Source organism: Drosophila busckii, chromosome 3R (assembly GCF_011750605.1).
Source record: "Drosophila busckii strain San Diego stock center, stock number 13000-0081.31 chromosome 3R, ASM1175060v1, whole genome shotgun sequence".
Classification (NCBI taxonomy): Eukaryota; Metazoa; Arthropoda; class Insecta; order Diptera; family Drosophilidae; genus Drosophila; species Drosophila busckii.
The window spans coordinates 1,627,234-1,646,981 of NC_046607.1; the positions used below are offsets into that span (position 1 = coordinate 1,627,234).

The 19,748-nt window shown below is 41.3% G+C and overlaps 1 protein-coding gene across 1 annotated transcript; it reads right to left on the bottom strand.

Annotated features, from left to right (window-relative positions):
* Nucleotides 1-1,903: 1,903 nt before the first annotated feature.
* LOC117134871 (aldehyde oxidase 4) lies at nucleotides 1,904-12,296 on the bottom strand. The gene is given in 5 exon segments (XM_033294234.1): nucleotides 1,904-2,572; nucleotides 2,574-3,037; nucleotides 3,843-4,892; nucleotides 5,008-5,377; nucleotides 12,285-12,296. Coding segments are annotated over 5 exon segments (2,565 nt in total).
* Between the last annotated feature and the right edge of the window lie 7,452 nt (nucleotides 12,297-19,748).

The following is a 19,748-nucleotide window of genomic DNA, read 5'->3' on the forward strand; positions in this document are numbered from 1 at the left end:
CGAGAGAGCACTTTAATGTAAGAGACGTGCCTGCGCTGGAGGCGTCAGAGCTGCCTGCCAGGCTGTGTAACAGCCTACCCTTTTGCGAATATGAGCGTCTAAAATTCAATGGCGTTCTCGTTTGTTCTGTTGTATAGTTTGTGTTGATCTTGTTGTAGCCCCGTGATTATTAGAGCCGAGCGCGATAACAACTATATAGAAGGTCTGTCAGTCCTATATAAGTAGAGCGACACAGCACAAACTGTTAAAGAGAGTACTCATGTTTTTGTTTGTTGGTTTTCGAGCAGCCAAATTTTCTTAGCAATAATTGAGGGGGCTTGGAGTGCAAAGACACATGAATATAAAATAAAGAAAAAGCGTAAGTCATATTGTTAGGAGTCTATGTAGTTGGCAAGCGCCCTACACCACATGCACCGACAGAAGCTGACGACGCCAGCTGCTTAATGAGTTCTACACCAAGCGTGCCCCAACTTGAGAGCTGTCGAGTTAACACTACGGACCATCAGCTTTCGCGAGAAGATAGACAGACCACCTGATACGATATGCGTCTAACACTTCGAGTGTGTCTTGCCCTCTCGCCAGGCACACCCTACTCCTAACGAGTATACTTACTAATAATATCGTTATTAGGCTTAAGTCCACAAGTCTGGCCTTGTAAACCTCCGCGGCTTACCTCGAATATTAACAGGAATAGTTCAATCCACAGGAGCCACCATCTATCTACATATATATATTGCAGGTGGGTCATCCCATGTAGTCTATACCATATATAAATTAACTGGATCTCGTACAGTGAAAATATAAGCATGCAGAGATACTCTATAGATAAAAAATTTTCTGAACGTAAATTCGAGGTTTATGTAACGTATTATTTGAATCACTGCATTGAAAATACATCCGAGGACAGTACACAAGTTACTCATGCACTAGAAGTTTTAATTTAATGACAGTAACAAGCTATGAAAGGTCATAAGTGTTAGACTATATTGAAATAATAGATAATCAATATCAACAGTAAGCTCGTTAACTAAATAATAACATGTACAAAAAAAGCCACATGGGAATCACCAAATCGCCGAGTTTCTTCATGTTATTGTTTACTACCTGTGTGAGCCATTAACCCCGTCAAGTATGAAAATACCAAGAGAGAGAGAGAGTTTTGTATAAGAATTTGGAGATGCCATGTTCATATCGAGAGAGAGCTTCAGGCAATCTGCAGAAAAAACCAATCATAGGTATCGCAAACCATATACACACAACTAACGCGTCTAACAGCTCGTTTTTGCTGTAGCGTCAGCAAGCGTACCCAAATTATATATCCGATCGTTCTGAAATTATCGATACCAGTCAGAAACATGACAAAGCTTGTGTGATTTATTGAAAAATTTTTTTTTGTGGAGGTAAATTGTTTTTTTTTTTTAATTTGCTGAGGAGGTAGGAGGGACAAGGAAATAAAAAAAAATAAAAACGATTTTATAGGAGCACCAGCATACCAAATTTGGTTGCTCTAGCTCTTATAGTTGCTGAGAAACACCCACTCATACAGATGGACATAGCTTTATCAACTCAGTTTGTCTTGCTGATCAAGAATATATATACTTTATGGAGTCTGCCATGTTACTTACATCTCCATGTTACTTACATTTGCACAGCTTCATGATACCCTTTTCCATTTTTTCAAAAATGTCAAGGTGTATAAAAATTAAATTTTATTATTTTTTGGATTTTAAATATGAAATAATAGTTAAACGTTCTTTTAATTAAAATTATTTTTCAATTAAAAATTGAGAAATAATTGTTATCTCGTAAAATTATAATAGTAACGACGTTATAGCAGTTATGGGAGTTACACTTTAAGAAACTGTAGGTAGGATAAAAGAAGTAAGGTAAAAAGGATACTTTATTATAGCACGAACTGTGACACTTCATTGCCTGCATTTAACCAGACCGTCTCTGGTGTGGTTGGCGCACCAAGACGCACCCATTCCCTTGGTAAGCCAGCATCTTGTCGAGCAGCTTGAATGGCATGTTGCATAGCAAACAGCACGCCAACTGCCAGACAAAAGGCGGGCTCTCCAGTTGCCTTTGACCGCAGAAAACCAACAGGGTTTGGGTTCTTCTGCAGCAGCTCAATGCGAAAATCGATGGGAATGTCCTTGGCACCTGGTGGATGATAGTTCCAAGTGCGATTTGTAAGCAGACGTCCCGTCTGTCGATCATAGAGAAGCAGCTCAGTCAAATAGTAGCCCAAGCCCATAACAAAGGCTCCCTCTACCTGACCCACATCCACATTGGGACTTATGCTTTCACCTGCATCCTCCAAAATATCCACGCGGCGTATTAAATGATTGCCTGTTAGCAAATCCAACTCCAGCTCGCAAAGACTCAAGCCATATATGTTGTAGTTGCTTTGGTCACCCATTTTGTAAGAATCTGTGACCACCATGCCTATGGACTGTAAGAAAGCTGCCTCCACAATCTCTTGCCAGGTGGCTTTGGGACCCAGTCTACGTTTTACAGGCTCCAGACGCTGGTTTAGGGTATTGCAAGCCTTGCGCACAGCAATACCTACCTACTTCGCTGGTCATAGAGTTGGCAGTGAACAAAAGAAGTTTCGCGCCCGTGATAGTATTACTCTGCTCCACACGTACGAGCTGAAGCGGTACACCCAGCAAAAAGGCAGCCACTTGAGCGACCTTGGTATTAATGCCCTGACCGATCTCAATACCGCCATGTGTTATAACCACTGATCCATCGGCATGATAAATGGCCACCGTAGCCGGATAATCTAAGGCAATGCCGATATCCAGCGGAAATTCCATTTGTGCCAGGCCCAAGCCACGTTTGCGCCAACGGTGTTGGGCATTAAACACATTCACTTGATCGCGACGCTGACGATACTCGCTTGAGGATATGAATCGGGGTAACAGCTGCACCATTTTGCTGCCAGGGCGTAGATTAACCAACCGAACATCCACCGGATCCAGCTTGCAGGCAAAGGCAATATGCTCCAGCACGGTCTCTGTCATAGCAATGGCTGCGTATAAAAAGTAGTGAGGTTTAGTTTTTAGTTTTAGGAGAGACTATTATTATAATATATTGTTAAACATTTTAACATTTTTATCAAAAATGGGAAAGGGTATTATGAAGTTGTGCAATTGTGTACAACAGGGAGACGGAAGCGTTGCATATACCATTCAATATTCCGAATTGCTTTTTTTTATATATATTTATTTATTTATTTCTGCACCCCTCACCAACAAATCGAGAAAAACGACCTATGCCCACAATATAAGTAACAAAAACGCTTGGTCATGTTCTCGACCCATGTCGAAAATTTCAGAACGATCGGATAAATAGTTTGGTTTTTTAATTTAAATTTTCAATATAGGCAGCGTGGTGCGCTTGGGTATGTTTGCTGCGATGCCCTTGTCGAAGTGTATATAAAAGTTGGTTGCCCCTAAATTTAATGCGCCCCCATGGCCATGATGTATTGTTTCTTATTTCTTCCACCCCTTATCTGCTTGTTTTATCTTTACTAGTGATCAGAGATTTTTAAAATATAGACATTCTGATTAACAGGTTTAGCATTGATTTTCTTTCTCATGTTAATAGAGCTATTTAATATTTTTGTTCTTTTCGGCAGTCTCTTAATTAATTATAATGTATAACAGCTGCACCATTTTGCTGCCAGGGCGTAGATTAACCAACCGAACATCCACCGGATCTAGCTTGCAGGCAAAGGCAATATGCTCCAGCACGGTCTCTGTCATTGCGATGCCTGCGAATAAACAAAACAGTGAGTGTAGCTGTAGTAGTTTAATTTTTGGATTTTGCCTTACCCTCCGCTGTTCCTGGCGCACGACACCAGGTTGAACTGGGTGCATCTGTGCGAACAGCTGTGCCCTGCACTTTGAAATTCAAATTAGTTAAGTTGTAGCCATTTGTAAGGGCTGACAAGGTAAGAAATTCCACCACGTTCTCATTCAGACTCCAGCCCGCATCCTCGTAGTAATTATTGCTTAGCATAAGTATGGATCCGTTGGCACGCGCTTGAAATTCATAGTCCGAACGACAGGCATAGCGCTTACCCAAGGTTTCCATCATGGACTCTATAGTCTGCACAAAGCGCGCTGGACGATTGAGCTTGTGGGCCACCAAAGCGCAGGCGCAAGCTGCCAAATTGCCACGCGTCACTTTGGCGCCATATGCACCACCCACGCGTCGCACTTGCAGCTGAACCAGATTCACATCCATCTTAAGCATGCGTGCTATGCTGGCTTGGGTTACATCCATCCACTGTGTAGCGCTCCACACCTGCAAGCCTTGCTCGCAGGGCACAACAATCGTTGTCTGTGGCTCCATGGTGAAATGATACTGAGACTCTAACTCAAGAATGCCACGTCCTAGCACATCACCTGGCGCCAAACTGGGTTTCGGCAAAGTCTCCTGAGTTTGCTTAGTCAGAACAAACAAACGTTGCTGTGCTTCTTTCGTATGTTTCGCCGAGAGCACCGAAGCCATGCTGGTATAGAGCTGCACCTGCTCGCTGGCATAGGTAACCTTCACTAAGTTGGCTGCATATATAGCTGTATCCTGATTAACCGCTGCGATTACGCCCAAGGGCTGATCGAAGTACTTGACAGCGCTACCGCAAAAAATCTCCTCCGGTTCCACGGAAAAAAGCGTACTGTTGTAGAAATTGTTATCCCCGGGAATATCGGTCACCGAAAAGAAGCCAAAAACACCTTTGCAACGCAGTGCAGCGCTAGCATCAATTTGCTCTATGCTGGCGCCCACGCGTTTGGCAGTCACAAAAGCACAGTGCACCGCATTGGATGTGGTAAGCAAATCATTCATGTACATCGCCTCGCCAGAACATTGTATGAGACCTAAGCGCATAAAAAAGAAGAATATAGAATTATAATCATTATTATATTAAATTATTAGAAAATTAAAAATCCGATTTTCAAAATTTTAGTGATATTTGATCTTTCTAATTCTTACCTTCTAGCTTTGGCACTGCTTGTGTTACAGGAAAGTTCTTTTTAATGGTCTCAAATGTTTGGCTGCCTGAAGATAGAGGACGCACCAATAGGTCACCACCGGTGCGATAGCTCTCTCTCACCAAGTTCTTGGGTGCTGTGCCCAACAAAAACTTGTAGTATAGCGAGAGGGCTAGGCTCTGACGATACTGTGAGGAAGCCTCGGGTGGCATTTCCACCGCCTGTAAACTGCTCTGCAATCCGTGCAAGACTTGAGCTATTGTTGCGGTGTCATAGAGTTGGCGACAGGCCAGCAACTGCTCCACCTCATGGGCATGCACAAAGTCAGGTCTTAGATTACCAAAGCAAATGCGTGCTGAGGCAACTAAATGCTGCGTCGCATCATGCCATTTCGAACTTACGTGCTGTTGCTAACCCTCTCTTATTGTCTGAGCATGTTGTAATGAGTATCGTGTTCTTTTTTCGGGCGCCTATCACGATATGTATTTATATACATACATACATATGTATGTATGTATACCATGTGAATAAATCTACTGATTGAGCAACTTTTAAGTTGAATACTGCCTATCGTTATTAAATTCGTATAAATTAAAATAGTTGCATATTTGTAAATCCAGTTCTATGACTTAACAACAACAAAAGTAAACAATATTTGCATTAAATGTATGTATGTAAATATGTCTGTCTATATGTTTGTATGATATGTACATACCTGTGCACTATGGGGAATACGGCCCAAAAACTAGTTATAATTGCAGATGAATTATTTTCAGTGACTTCTAAATTAGTAACATACAAATACATACATATATTTAGGCACCCAAATAAATTAATTTAAATTTACTCACATAACACACATAGATAGATATTATTATAAAGTCTGCCTAAAATTATATTCATTGTATAAGTTTACTATTGTAACAAATTACGCGATTTATGTTTTACGATTTTTGTATCGATACCAACTGACTTTAACAGACTCTTTACCAACTCTTAACAGATAGTAGCTATGTTAAAATTTTGGCCATGTAATATTACTGTATTCACAAAATATTGGTATGAAAATCATTACAATATATGGGCTTTGGACAAATTTTCTTGTGAAATTCCCCATAGTGCAATATACAAAAGCGTGCCTATTTAAAAAACGTCTACAATACAAATTATAAATAAACAATTTGCACGGGACGCAGAGAGAGAGAGGGGGAGCGCTTTCGAGCGATTATCAGATCGCCGGCCGGCCTTACACAATGTAAAGCTTGTTTGTCTATTTGGTCTCAAAAACTGCGCATTACATCAAATAATTACATACAGTGCACTTCATTTGAATAGGCGCGCTGCATTAGCAAATAAAATTAGGTAACACAAAAGCAAGCAAATAACCGTTGCAATTTCTAGGGCTCGATAATGTCTAATTTATAATAATTGTTGCATGTGTATAAGCTATTTTTATTCTATATGCAAAGTGTAATAAATGATTCCGAATGTCTGTAAATTCTCAACTGCATTACTCAACGTTCAAATAAATCGTTGTTAATTTTCGTATTCCTGCACTCTTATCTTTTGCTTGTTTTCCTCTTTGTACCTTGACGCTATTTAATTAATTTAATATGCATGTGTGTACATGCTTGATTTCCTTCGCTTGCTGCTATCGCTTTACACAGTCGTTTATACTCTTTGTATATAAACGGTGTTGTCTGGGGAGGGCAAAAGTGTCCACTCATTTAGAAATCATTTGTCAAAATATAAATCGAGGCATGTTTGAGCCGTACTGCAGGCATGAGTAAGAGTTTGAGTATAGAAAAAATCTTACAAAATCATGCATGAGGTAGACAGAACGCGCCCAAGCACAATTGGTACAACAAAGTAACCGTTCCGCCTTGCACCTTATCGATATTCAAAAATCGTATAACGATACGCAACGAACGTTAAACAAGTAAAATTAAAATATGAATAACGCAATCTTTTTTCACATGGCCAAGCATTAGGTTTGTTCTATAGAGAGGCATCGCTACAGTGCCCCCCCGTCCCAACTTCCATGAAATGAAGGTATACCAGGGGCCAGACAACCCGCTGTCAAACAGGTACCCAAACCCAATAACCAGGCCCCAACCCTCGGCATTGACTTTGGCTTTATGTTTGGGGCAGTGGGAGTGTCTGTTGTTGTTGTTGTTGTTGTTGTTCGTGGAGCTGTCATGCATAATAAAATTCGAATATATTCGGGCGCACGCCTTCGCCTTGTCTTTTGGCGTTTCTCCTGCTTGTTCTCGTTGCGGATCCTTATCAAACACGAAAACTGACGTGTCCAACTACCAAAGATGATGATGCACACATACACATAGACACTGTGCCACAGGTCAGCAGACACAGGCCTTAGCCAGAGTATTGCTTTTATTAGCTAGTGTTCATTTGATGATGCTCTCCCTCTCCCACTCTCTCTCTCTCTCTCTCTCTCTCTCTCTCTCTCTTTCGCTCTTATAGTGACCCACAAAGCGTCGAGCTGACAAGCCCAAGTTAAGTTGTCTGTCCCTTGTCTCAACTTTCAGTCTTGTAGCCAATCTTATGCCATAAATATTTTGCAAGGTCTGCCAAAAATTGTTTTATTAAAGACTCTGCTAAAAGCTTTTGCTATCGAATTTATTTTGAAAGCAGATCTTTAGAACGATCGCAAGTGATCAATAATTTCAATTATTTATGCATGTAAACACTTCAAAGCAATAAATGTCAATGCATATGAGTTATGGCCTGGTGTATGTAAATAATACAATAATATATAATACATGTATGAATTCCCATCCGGCCAGGCAACAATAAACATCATTTAATGGCAGCGAGACCTTTGGCTATACGCCTGTCTCTGCCTCAGTCTCAGACTCGGTCTCGGTCTCGGTCTCGGTCCCTGCATAAAAAGGATGAACAACTACTCGTTTGTGACACTGTTAACCCTTTGTCACTTCCATTGACAGTTCAATAATGCGTCATTTGGTGGAAGGCAGAGGCACGCTTTGAACATTTGTTGTTAGTGTAGAGGGAAAACTAAGAAATAATTGAGTTGGGGCAAGGTGCTGCTGTCAGAACAGGTAACTAGAAGGTAACAAAGGTTAAACTAAAAACTTGAAATTATTGAACGTTAAATAATGGCATTCCACTATTTTTTTTTTCTCCTTAAAGCGTATTCGTATTCGTATTCGTATTCGTTCTACAGCAAAGTCTTTTATATGCAAAGTTGTCGCCAGTTTCTTGAGGCTCTTGTCGCCTGTCGGATGTCACATTAAATTCGCATTATATGCTTGAAATAATTTCTCGTTTATCTTATGCCAAAAGTTGTTGGTTATTTTTATTTTTATATGTCATGCTTGATGCATATGCATTGATAAGCGCAACAAAAACAACAACAACAACAACAACATCGCATTCTGATGAATCTTTTGTGGCAAGCGCCTTTTAATCAAATGACAAATATGCGCTGTGAACTTGGCACTGATTTCATATATAAAATGCCTTTTAATGCGAAGCATACGTGAGTCAGTTGCAGCTGAGTTATGGCCACCACCAATGAAGCTAAGGCGTTAACTGTTATGCTTGGGCTGTCGCTGAGCAGCTGCACCTGTCACGCCTACGCGCCTCCACGCAGGGCAGAGACAGTCAGCTGTCATTAAACTCATTTGTGGCACAGTCACGAAATTAAAACAATAACGTTTCTATTTTTACGACTTCAACGAAATATCTATTAAATGCAACGCAACGGGGCACAAGCGGGGAGACTGGCGTTGTCATTTTATTTGCGACAAATAAACAAACGACAAATTTTATTTTAAACGCAATAAGCTTTCAACGAAAATAGATATAAAATAAAAATGTGAAAAGCGAGCGGATATCTAATTGAATGCAGGCACGCAAATTGAGTTAACCAAGCGGAAAACCAGGCCATTAAAATTGGAACGAATCGTAGGGAGTTGGGTATGGGTATGGGTATGGGTATGAGCATGGGTCTGTCTGTCTGTCTGGTCAAACTAGTCTCGTCTCGCTATGCGATTTATGACGCTTGCAATTGTGAGGCAATTTAATAGCAATTTGTCCCTTGAACGGAACCCGAAAAATTGACGAAAATTTGACGAAATGCAATTGGAAATAGTCATGGCTTCAATGGGTTCAATTCGCTCAATAGCCAAGCGATTGATTGACTGAATGACTGCACACAGTGTAACAATGGCAACAGGCAACAATAACAAACGAACTCTAGCTAAAGCATTGACAGACTATGACAACCAAAAGTGGCCCCAAATGGTGAAGCATTGAGTGCTGTGGTGCGGGTCCAATGGACGGCAAATTTCCTGTTGGCTAACCAACAAATTCCAAAAGGACAGTTGCCACAGGCAGTTGCATTATATGACATTTAGGTGTGAAATTAAACAACATTTATAGCTAGATGAAATTATCTTAGGTATGTCCATTTGAAGTTTTTATTCCGTGCTGGCTGTTTGTCGGCTTTGAGGCAAATCAAAGTGTTTTACCATAATTTCTTATCCAGCTATCGCCTACCTTAGAGATAAATTTTTGGGCGTTGAGTTGTTGGCGTGAAACAGCAAAATTTTTTGCAGATAGCATCGATAGTTAAGAGAGCAAGAAACAAGACAAACACACACACACACACACACACACACACACACACACAGATGCAGATACAGTGATTAAAGTAGGCGCGATAAATTATGTGGCAACTGTGACAAGCTTGCTGCCTCAAACTGCGGCAAGCAAGAGCTGCGCCAGCGCTTAGCGCGCAATGTTGTCTTATCCTTATCTCAAAATGACGGCTGCTTTGGCTTGTACACTGAGCTGGGATATTGGGAGTTGCGGCTGAAGTTGTTGTCACCCGGTCGGTTAACTGTGGGAGCCAACAACTTAATTTGTAATTTATTTTTTTATACGTGCCAGCGTTGAGAGGCAAAAGGAGTTTGCTGGCAAGATTTATGCCGCAAGCGAGTTGCTTAATTTATATATATATACACATACACACAAAAAAAACGTAAAGAGAGAACTTAACTGACGCTGATAATAAATCAATTTCCTGCCTACACATTAAATTATACAGTTAATAATAAGCTGGCGTTACCAGCTCGCTCGCACACACAGCCCACGTTGAAGTCGCGCTTTGGTCTCAACTCTTTCAGTCAGCGGGCTTAGCGTTGGCTCAGCTCAGCTCAGCTCAGTTGCAGCGCCTTATCGCGCCCAATCCATTTGCATCTCATCAACTTTTTAGCTCAAACTGGTCGAACGGTCGGTCGGTCGGTCGGTCGGTCCGTCAGTCGCTCGCTCGCTCGAATGCTTGGCTTGCGATTCCAATTGCGTGTCTTCCACAATTTGTTGCCAGATTAAACAAATTTCCTGTCTACAACAAAGTAATTTATTCACATGTGCGCATTGCTTGTTGCATGTGCAAACATTGAGTAATTGTTTCCACTTCTCATTGTTGATATTTGCCAACTATCTTTATAATGATCTGTTGTTAGAAAGAAGTTCAGCATATGTAATTTTGCAATTTGCATGCCAGGTGTCGCCAGCTTTTAAATCTTTAGTTATTAAAGCTGATATTTACATTGGATTGGCCTTCTGCTCTTGGCTGTTTAATGCGCACTCGCGCCCTTTTTTAATTAAAAACTTGCAGACTGCTTAATTTTGTTTACCCAAATCCCAGGACTACAATGAAACTTTCTGACTGCCTAGCGGCAGGGCTCTCGAACTCTTTTTTTTCCTGTCCAAAAGAAAAAGACAAAACAAGTGAGAAAGGAAAAAAGCAAAGCTGAACAGCGTCAAGTGCGCTTTTCAATTTGAGCAAGGTAGCGACGAGAGATTTTACACTTTGAACTGTTACTCCGCTTCCGAAACTACTTACGATGCCTTGAACTTCATATCCTGCGCACAGCCCAAGCAGCCCAAGCAGCCCAAGCAGCCCAAGCAGCCCCAGCATCCCAAGCAGCCAAAGCAACCTTTGCCCTTTTCTTTGGCCTCTGGCCATAAATCATTGCGCCGAAAAAGAGTTAAATTTTATATGAAAATTCAACTCGTTCGCACTCAAAGCCCCATTTCGAGTTTAGAAGCAACAAGTTTTGTGTTTTCATCTTTGTGCGCAAATAATAACTAAGCCTTTGGCTGTTTATTATTAACCTGAGGTAAATGGTAAGCAAAAAACAAAACAAAAAAGGGACTGTACCAAAAAGGACATTGCGTACTTAATATTTGCATGAGACGTTTCTGGCTCGCAAAGATATTAATGAGTTTTGGCGTTAATATTAATTGCATTTCTCGCCAAAACAAACTTGTGCCGAGCCAGGGCTTAAACTGAATGAGGGTCCAATAGTTTTGCCAAGCACAGCAGATAGCATATAATAAGGGGATGTCCAGACAGACAGGCAGACAGAACGACTGACTGTCAACTCATTTCCAGCTGACACAGCGGGCGGCTGCAAATATTCAACATTTATTTTAAGCTAAAAACCGAAAATGAAATGCGACAAGAGCCAAAATGCCCATAGACTCAAAGCCCTGAGCAAAGGAAAACCCTTTCGGAAAATGGAAGAACGCAGGCGGCTAATGAGCTGCTCTGTAAATAAGTGTACTTTGTGTAAGCGGTGGGCGTGGCATAATACTAAGCGGTAAACAACCATTGCCAGCGGGGTTGCAAGCTTTATGTTTATGAGCAGAGCAATAAAAGGACTACGAACGTCCATTGGACAGTGAGTGCGATTAAGGAGAACATCAAATGGTAGAGGTATGCTCCAGCAGCAGCAGCATATAGATAAACACATAAAGTATAGCGCAAGTTTATGTGAAGCCTTAAACGCTGCGTATACGTATTATTTGATTTTAGCAATTTTCGACCACGCGCTTATAATTAGAATATGCAACACTTTGCGTTGTCTGCATGCCATGCCGGCACGCACGCATTGGCCACATGCACCTCGTTCTTTTTATTTTTTGGCATTTATGTTAATGAAAAGCGGCAACGTGTTAAGTGCTTTCGGTGTCTGCTCGCAATGAGCGGGCATTATAATGAAAATCCCAAAGCCTACATGTATGCCTGGCAGAGGGCTCTATGTTGTTTGCCACGTTCTAATAGATAGCAACAACCAAAACAGGGAAGGACAGCATGTTTTCTGGTCATCAGCATAATTTAAGTACACTGCCAGCTTATTTTTTTTTTTTTTTTAATTTTGGTTGCGACAACACCCATAATAGAGATTGGTGCCATCCCCAACAGTCTGCGGTAACACCTACCCCACCCGACATTTAGACGGCGAACAACAAAAGCTTTTGAACTAGAACGTGGCTTTTAAGTGGATCTTTGATGACGTCGCGTCTCTCATTACAAAAGCTGAATCAATATTAAATTTATTTTAATAACGAGACAACGGGACAGGGTCAGCCCGAATTTGTTCTTTGTTTGTTGTGGTTGCCCACACTCTCAGTTTATGTGTTGTTTCATAATTTTCGGCCTCTATAAACAAGTATCTTTAGCATTCTCTATGTCAGTGTGTGTGTGTGTGTGTGTTATTAGCAAAAGCCAAAATCCGTGTGCGAGCATATAATAGAAATGGGCAAGCCTTAGCGTCAGGTGATTGCAGTCCAGCAACAACCCCTGACGCTGGCCTCTAATGCTTGCATATAAATTGGCTCACGTTTCCTTGGCTTTGAGGATTATTACACTTAAATTAGCAACTTGGGAGCCGCGCGTGCAATACGCAACAGAGCGGCCTGGGACTATGGTAAGGCCCAGCACTAAAGATTGCATGAAACATGCGTTTTTCGCTCAGCTCAGGGATACAGAGCGGGGGAGTGAAGAGAGCGAGCATTGTAATGCTTACGTGACTTTGCCCCCTCATTTGGCACACACGCATAGATACATTTTACTTGACTCTGGAAATCTGACAAAATCAAATTGTTGCCATTTTTACGCATTTCATTTAATTTGAAGGGGCGCCTGACTGCGCTGGGGCATGGGGGCGCACACACACACACATAGACACACACCTGTGGGATAGGCAGGCTCGTGTCTAGTGAAATGGACCACTTTAAGTGCCACATTTGAGTTTTATGGGATCGAGGGGTAGGCATATAATACGTTTAGGCACGGGCAGTTGGGAAAATGAAATGTGTACGCTGGTAATGAGAATTTCGGTGCTTTTGTTTAGCTTTGATTAGACCGAAAGATGCCACTCAAAATGTTGCAGAGCGCTCTTTTACTACGTATGTTTCTAGGAAGATAAGAAATTGGCTAATACGTTAAGCGTCGCTTTTGTTTCATAAACTTTAAGTCAACGCTGCGTATGCGTAACTTTTGTATTTCAACTTGACTTGGCTTATAACTTTTTCATTTTGAAACTGACATTTAATGTAGCATCAAAACAAATCGCATGGTTAACTCTTAACCTCCCAGACAAATATGCAAGCCTCTGAGTCCCACTGACTGTAAAAACTGTAAGCAAAACAAAAAAAAAAAGATTGCAAAACATTCAAAGTCAAGTCTTTGTGGTGTCTTTGCATGACACTCCTGACAGCTGCTTCAGTTTCTCTCGAGAGGAATACTTCGTGCTTACTCTGCTGTCAGCTGCATATGTGCGCTGGCTGTTAAGCTCTCTCTTTCGCATTCCAATTTTCAGATTGGTGAGAATTCAAATAATTGCTCAAAGCGGAGTAAAGAAAACACAGCGAGCAGTAGTCAAAGCTTTTTGGTGTTTCTTTTTGGTCATTACTTAATTGAATAAAGTGCAAATACTCTACTTTGTTTTTAGACTCTGTACATAAAAGTGCCGTACATTGGCCTTTCAGTTTGTTTGAAATGGTTTTGAGGGACTAACAGGGCGTTAAGCTGTCGGTTGCGTCATTGCGGGTTTTAGGGTTTTACTTTTATTTTTTTGCAAAGGTTGATTGAAAATCGCTGCCATTGGAATTTCTCATTATTGACCACAGAATTCGTTGCCGTTTTTAACATTGTTGCATTCCACTCTAGCGATACAGCCATGGCTAGTGAGATAGCTATAGTTAGATAGAGACAGATACATGAAATTAAAAATCGTTTGATAGAGGCGTCCAGCGGGATAGACAAGCAGGCACTTGAAGCATTTGCGAGATTAATGTTGAATGCAGTACAAATCGTCATGAGAAAAAATTAATTAAGAAAGTCAAAGCGAAGAACAAATTTAACTAAAAGCTGCTATGGCAAATGATTTCTTTGTGTATGCTAAGTGAAGTTGCCCTCTGGGCCCATTGATGTCAAATCGTTTGGGTTTTAACCAAAGAGAAGCACAATTAATTTAAGCAAATGAAGTTCGAGTTGATAAAAAGAGTGAGAATTTGAAAGTCACAGAGGCAAAAAAGAGTAAAATAACCAACGCATTGACTTTAAAGTCATTAAAATAGCATAAGCTACTATAATATTATTATTTATATTGCGATTGGAATTATTTATGAACTTAGCTAAGCAAAATCGTAGAAATGATAATAGATTATTTACATTTACGATTTCATTAAAGTTACAAATAGCTTAACATATTTATATGAGATACCGAATTCCAAGGATATTTCTTTTTTAATTATTATACAAAATCGAAAAGGGTATGAAGTTGAGCAGATGAATAGGCAAGGATAAATGCTTTTATTTTTGACAATTTAATTTAATTTAACTAAGCATCGTGATCCCAGTTCCCTAGACACAGTGCATCAAAGAATTATCTGCGCCCAACTTTAATGCTTTTATTTTATTTTCAAGACCGTAATTACGACTTTCTAAGCTGTAGATTTTTAATACAAACGACATTAGTCGTAACTATCTTGGTAAAAATGTGTTTCCTACAAAATTTAGAATTATTAATTTTGGGGAATATTAGAGAATCTCGACTAGTTTTTTTTATTTATTATTTATAATCGTTATCATTAGGTAATTGGGTGGAACTGAACAAAATTGTGTTTTAATCATAAGTTAACCTTTTAACTAAAAATAATCTAACTTTAAATGGCAATGATAAAAAGGAATTATTTAATTTTTAACGAATATGCTTATTATTTTTAATGTTCGGCTTAAAATATTTTTAAAATTTATAATGAGTTGAGATCTCAATATTAAATTGTTACCAGTCTGTGAGTTTAGCTTATTGTGTATTACACGCTTAGTGCCAGCAAAGTCCTTTGAAGACAATTAAGTCATTGAATGCCAATGCTTTGGACAATGACAGCAAAGCGTTTATCCATGAATTCAATTTGTATTTTGTTGGGCGCTAAAATCAATTGGAAGTTGGCCAACAATGCGGAGAACTTGTACGCCCAGGCGGCTTTCAATTGCTGTGACAAACTTTTAATCAAATTAAGTCAAAAGCAAGCCGGAAATGCCACTGACACAAGGTGACATGTGGACGGCCAGTTGGGGGCGTTTGCCATGAAGCATGGAGCATGGGGCATGTGCAAAGTTTTGGCTTGTCAGCCGGCGACAATTGTTGGCGACAAGCGACGCTGTGTGCCGCAGTTGGAGTTTCAATCCCCAATTTGTGTCAATCCTGCCCGCAAAGCCGCACAAATGCTCAATTAATCGAATTTCTTAGCGTTAATGAAACGAGAACTTGTTGGATCATGTGGTTTAAGGCTGCTTGGCTATTTGCTGGTGCTGCTGCTGCTGCTGCTGCTGCTGCTGCTTCTGTTGCTGCTACTGTTGGCTAATTGAATCAAAGCAATGTCCTGCCAATGTCCTGGCTGTGGCGTGGCGCACGCGGCGCTTAATTGCAAATTGAAAGCATACTTTTGGGCGTGCCAGCTACTGTCAAAGACATTCAATATCGCTTACGCCAGCAGTCCCCCTTTGTACCAGCCTTTGCTGCTCCTTAGCCCGTCTGCAGAGAGTGCAACCGCCACAGCACACAATCCTTTGACGTTATCCAAGTGCTCAACGGTAAAAACAATTAATATTACAACCTGCAGGCACATTATCTACCAAGCGCACCCCTTCGACGCTGCCTCAGCTTATCGCCTGCCATTGACAACAGCGCCCAGCCTCCCACCCACTCACAGCTCAGTTGGCCCTTGCTCCACGTGTAGGTCGAACTACGCCCCCTTTTGCACTTGGCCTTTGAAAAAGGGCTCAACAGTTTAGAGCAGATTTTTGTTGTTGCCGGCTTTGGATCAACTTAATTAAGCGTTTGTTTATTTAAAACTTAAATGCGCTTAGCATGTGAATTTAAATATTCATGTTGTGGAGTCTAAACTCTAAATAGTGTTGATTATGCTTTTAATTTAGCTAATTTATTTGAGCACATATATGTGTGTATAGTATCTTACTTTTGCGAAAAACCCCAACATACATATGTATGGTATGTACTTTAGTTGAAGCACTCAAAAGGAACTGCTGTTATACTTTAGTGGCTTTTAGCCAAGTTGCTGCGCTGGCGTGGCACATGCAGCTTTTTAGCATTTCATACAGCAGACACCATATAATTGCTGGCAAAGTTTTTGCAGCAAGTTTTTGAGAGCGAGGGGTGGGATGAGACACTTGATGAGACGAGCCGACAATTGGGCGTTGGCCATATGATATCAATTAAAAATTTGTCTAATTAAATTTGGAAAGTTGAAACAATGCCGTTGGGTGTTTCGGCCGCTTGAACTTTGAACTGGCCAGGCAGACAGGCATAGTCAGGGACAGAGGGGCAGGTAGGCAGGCAGGCAGGCTAGTAAGAAAAGAAGCGCCCACTCAAAACTAATGAAAGTTGCATAAAGTGCTCCCTTGCAGCTAAAAGTGGCAAGTGGCAAGTGGAAGGCGGCAAGCAAACGGCTGCTGTTGCCAATTTGTAGTAAATTCTCAGACAGCCACGCCCTTAAGATGTCAATAAATGCCGGCGAGCACAAGAATGCGTCGAACATTTGACTAGCCATTCAAATAGACTGGCACTGTCTTGAGTTTATACTGCAAAAAAGCGTCGAGTAATAGAAAAAGAGTCAGAGCGAGGGGGAGAGCAAGCAAAGTGCACTTTGGAACCTTTGGCTCATGGCAATTAGGCAAACACGCTGCATACTCTGCTTGCAGCACACTAGAGGTGTAGGTGTCTATGTGTGTATCTATGTGTGTGTGTGTGTGTGTGTGTTTGTCTGCTTTCGGCTAGTCGAGAGCTTGATGTTCAGTGCAGGTCAAGTCGAGTGATTGTCGGTTTGCTGCTAATGAAGTTATTGTCAGACCAGACTAAAACAAATAAAATGCGGTCTGACTAACGCAACAGCTACTAAAATTGAGTTTAGAGTGCATAAAATTCAAGCACTTGACTTAAGCTGCAGGCTGAACAAAAAACTGACTTTAGCAAAATTAAATACCAAATTCGAATTTTAAAAGCATTTCATTTTCGTGAACATATTCGTCTAATATTTCGATTCGCAATGAACTCATGTGGGGGTGGTGCATCGCAGCTACAACAAGTCAAGCGCTGGCGGGGGCGTGACTTTTGCATAAATATTCCCTCAAGTGGCATACGATGTGCAGTTGAGTTCAGTTGAGTTGGGAGCAGCAGCCGTGCGATTTTAGGGCTCTGGCCCAAAGGCTAAACACAACAAATGGTTAACGAAGTAGTCAATACTGCTGAGATTTTCATATTTGTGTGTGCAAACAACAAGAACAAGAGCAAGAGCAGCAACGCATTGGACTGGGCCTGTACAAAATGCGTGGCAATGGCAGTGGCAAGAACAACTGACTAACTTGTCTCACGGGGCAGCAACATTGACGAGCTACAACAGCAACGCAGCCGCAGCCGCAGACGCAGTCAACGACGTTGGCTTTGATTTTGATTTTGTGCAAAACTAGCAAAAAGCCAAAGCAGACAAAGTGACCAAAGACAACTCCCCATAGTCTAGGGAAGACACAAAACAAAAACAGAGCAAAAATATGCAAATAGCCTGGGTCTGGGCTCTATGAAGTAACAACCATATTTGGCCACTTGGCTTGACAGACAACAAAAGCTCGCCCGACTACCAGCAGTTGCCCAGTTGCACACCCAAAGGACCACCTGACTTTGGCGCTTCAGACAGGCGCTTTCAGTGCAACTTGTTGTCAACTTGAAAAGGATTACAAAACTTTTGCATGTCTGAACGTGAAAATAGTGCCCACAACTACAATGTAGCTCTAAAAGCTGAGCCAACACAATATTAGTTACAAGTTGTGGCCCAGGCTAAGCTCTGAATAGCCTTTAGTTAGAGCATCTATGTTTCGCTCTTCTAGCCGCTTTATTTTCTATGAGTCTCTTGTAAATTCTCTGCGGCATGCAATTCTCGCTTATGCATGCAACATTTGTATACACACGTGTGTGTGTGTGTGTGTGTGTTGCACGCTGCAAGTGCCTAACTTGATTTACTACTCAAAACCCACAACTCCATTTAGTCTGTCAATATGTCGATTTGGGTTCGCCCCACCGACCAATCGACCGATTGTCCGCCGGCCCTGCCTGCTGCTGGCTTCTTTACATTTTGTTTCCTTGTTTGCAGTTTTTTTTTTTTGTGTTGCTGGCAATCGCATGGAAAATGCGCGTTTTGGTTACAACACAGCCAGCAACAATAACAGTAACAACTTTTGCTTTTCGTCGTGGCTTCGGTCTCGTGACTGTTGCTTGGACAAACACAGAGCCAGCGCCAGGGCCAGAGCCAGAGCCAGAGCCCACAGTGGCCCAAGTCCATAATTGACTGGCTGTAAAATTCTTGTCATTTTTTGCCCGTTTGGGTGGTTCGTTGTCTCCGTTTTTTGCTATTTTTTGTTATTTTATATTTTTTTTGTGTTGTGTGTGTGTTGTCGGTTGCCGGTTGCCGGTCGTGTGGTTGCAATGTTTTGGGCGTGATTTGTGGGCGTAACACTTTGCTGTCTGCTGTCTGGTATCTGCTGTCGGCCGTCGCCTGTCGTTTGTCTGCTCTGCTTGCCACCAAGAAGCAGCTGACCTTTTGTTGTCTAGCTAATGGCTTGCATTTTGCCATGAAACAATGTTCAAGTCAAGCAGCATATGCAAAGTGCTGTGATTGACAAAAGCTGGAGCAAAAGCCAGAGCACTGCACCTGCTAAAAGTTGAAAATATTAAACTTAACGTTTAGATACAAAAATATCTAAATTGTATTTATAGTGCCATAATAATCGCTTCAATTTAAGCTTAGCTATATTGCGTATGTCCTGCAACAGGACATTGTTGTCATCATTACTATTAACATTCTGTGGCTGGCTTTTATGAAGCGCTTCAAGTTGTTTGGACTGTCACCCCATTCAAGTGACTGACTGACAGCAGCAGCAGCAGCAGCAGCAACAACAAGAACAACAACAACAACAACATGTCCAAGTTGTTCATTGTTCTCGTAGCTGTTAGTTTAACGCTCATGGGACATGCCAAAAAATTTGAATAATAATTTTATTTGCCTGAATTTGCATACGAGTTGGGTATGCCATACAGTTCCCTGATGTTGTCTCTGGCTGAGCGAGAGACTGTGAGAGGTTCTGGCGTCTGTTTGCTTACAATGTGCTGGGCATTTAAGCCATTTGACTTTTGCCCATCAAGTTGTTAACATGTGTTGACTGTTAGAGAGAGAAAGAGAGACAGACAGAGAGTGAGGCCAAAAGAGCGACAGCAGTCATTTTATTTATTCATGCACTTAGTGAGGCATTCACCGCTCGAGCTTCAGCTTCAGCTTCATTTCCGACCAGCCACCGTCGTCTGCTAATTGCTCAACTGTCTTCAAGCC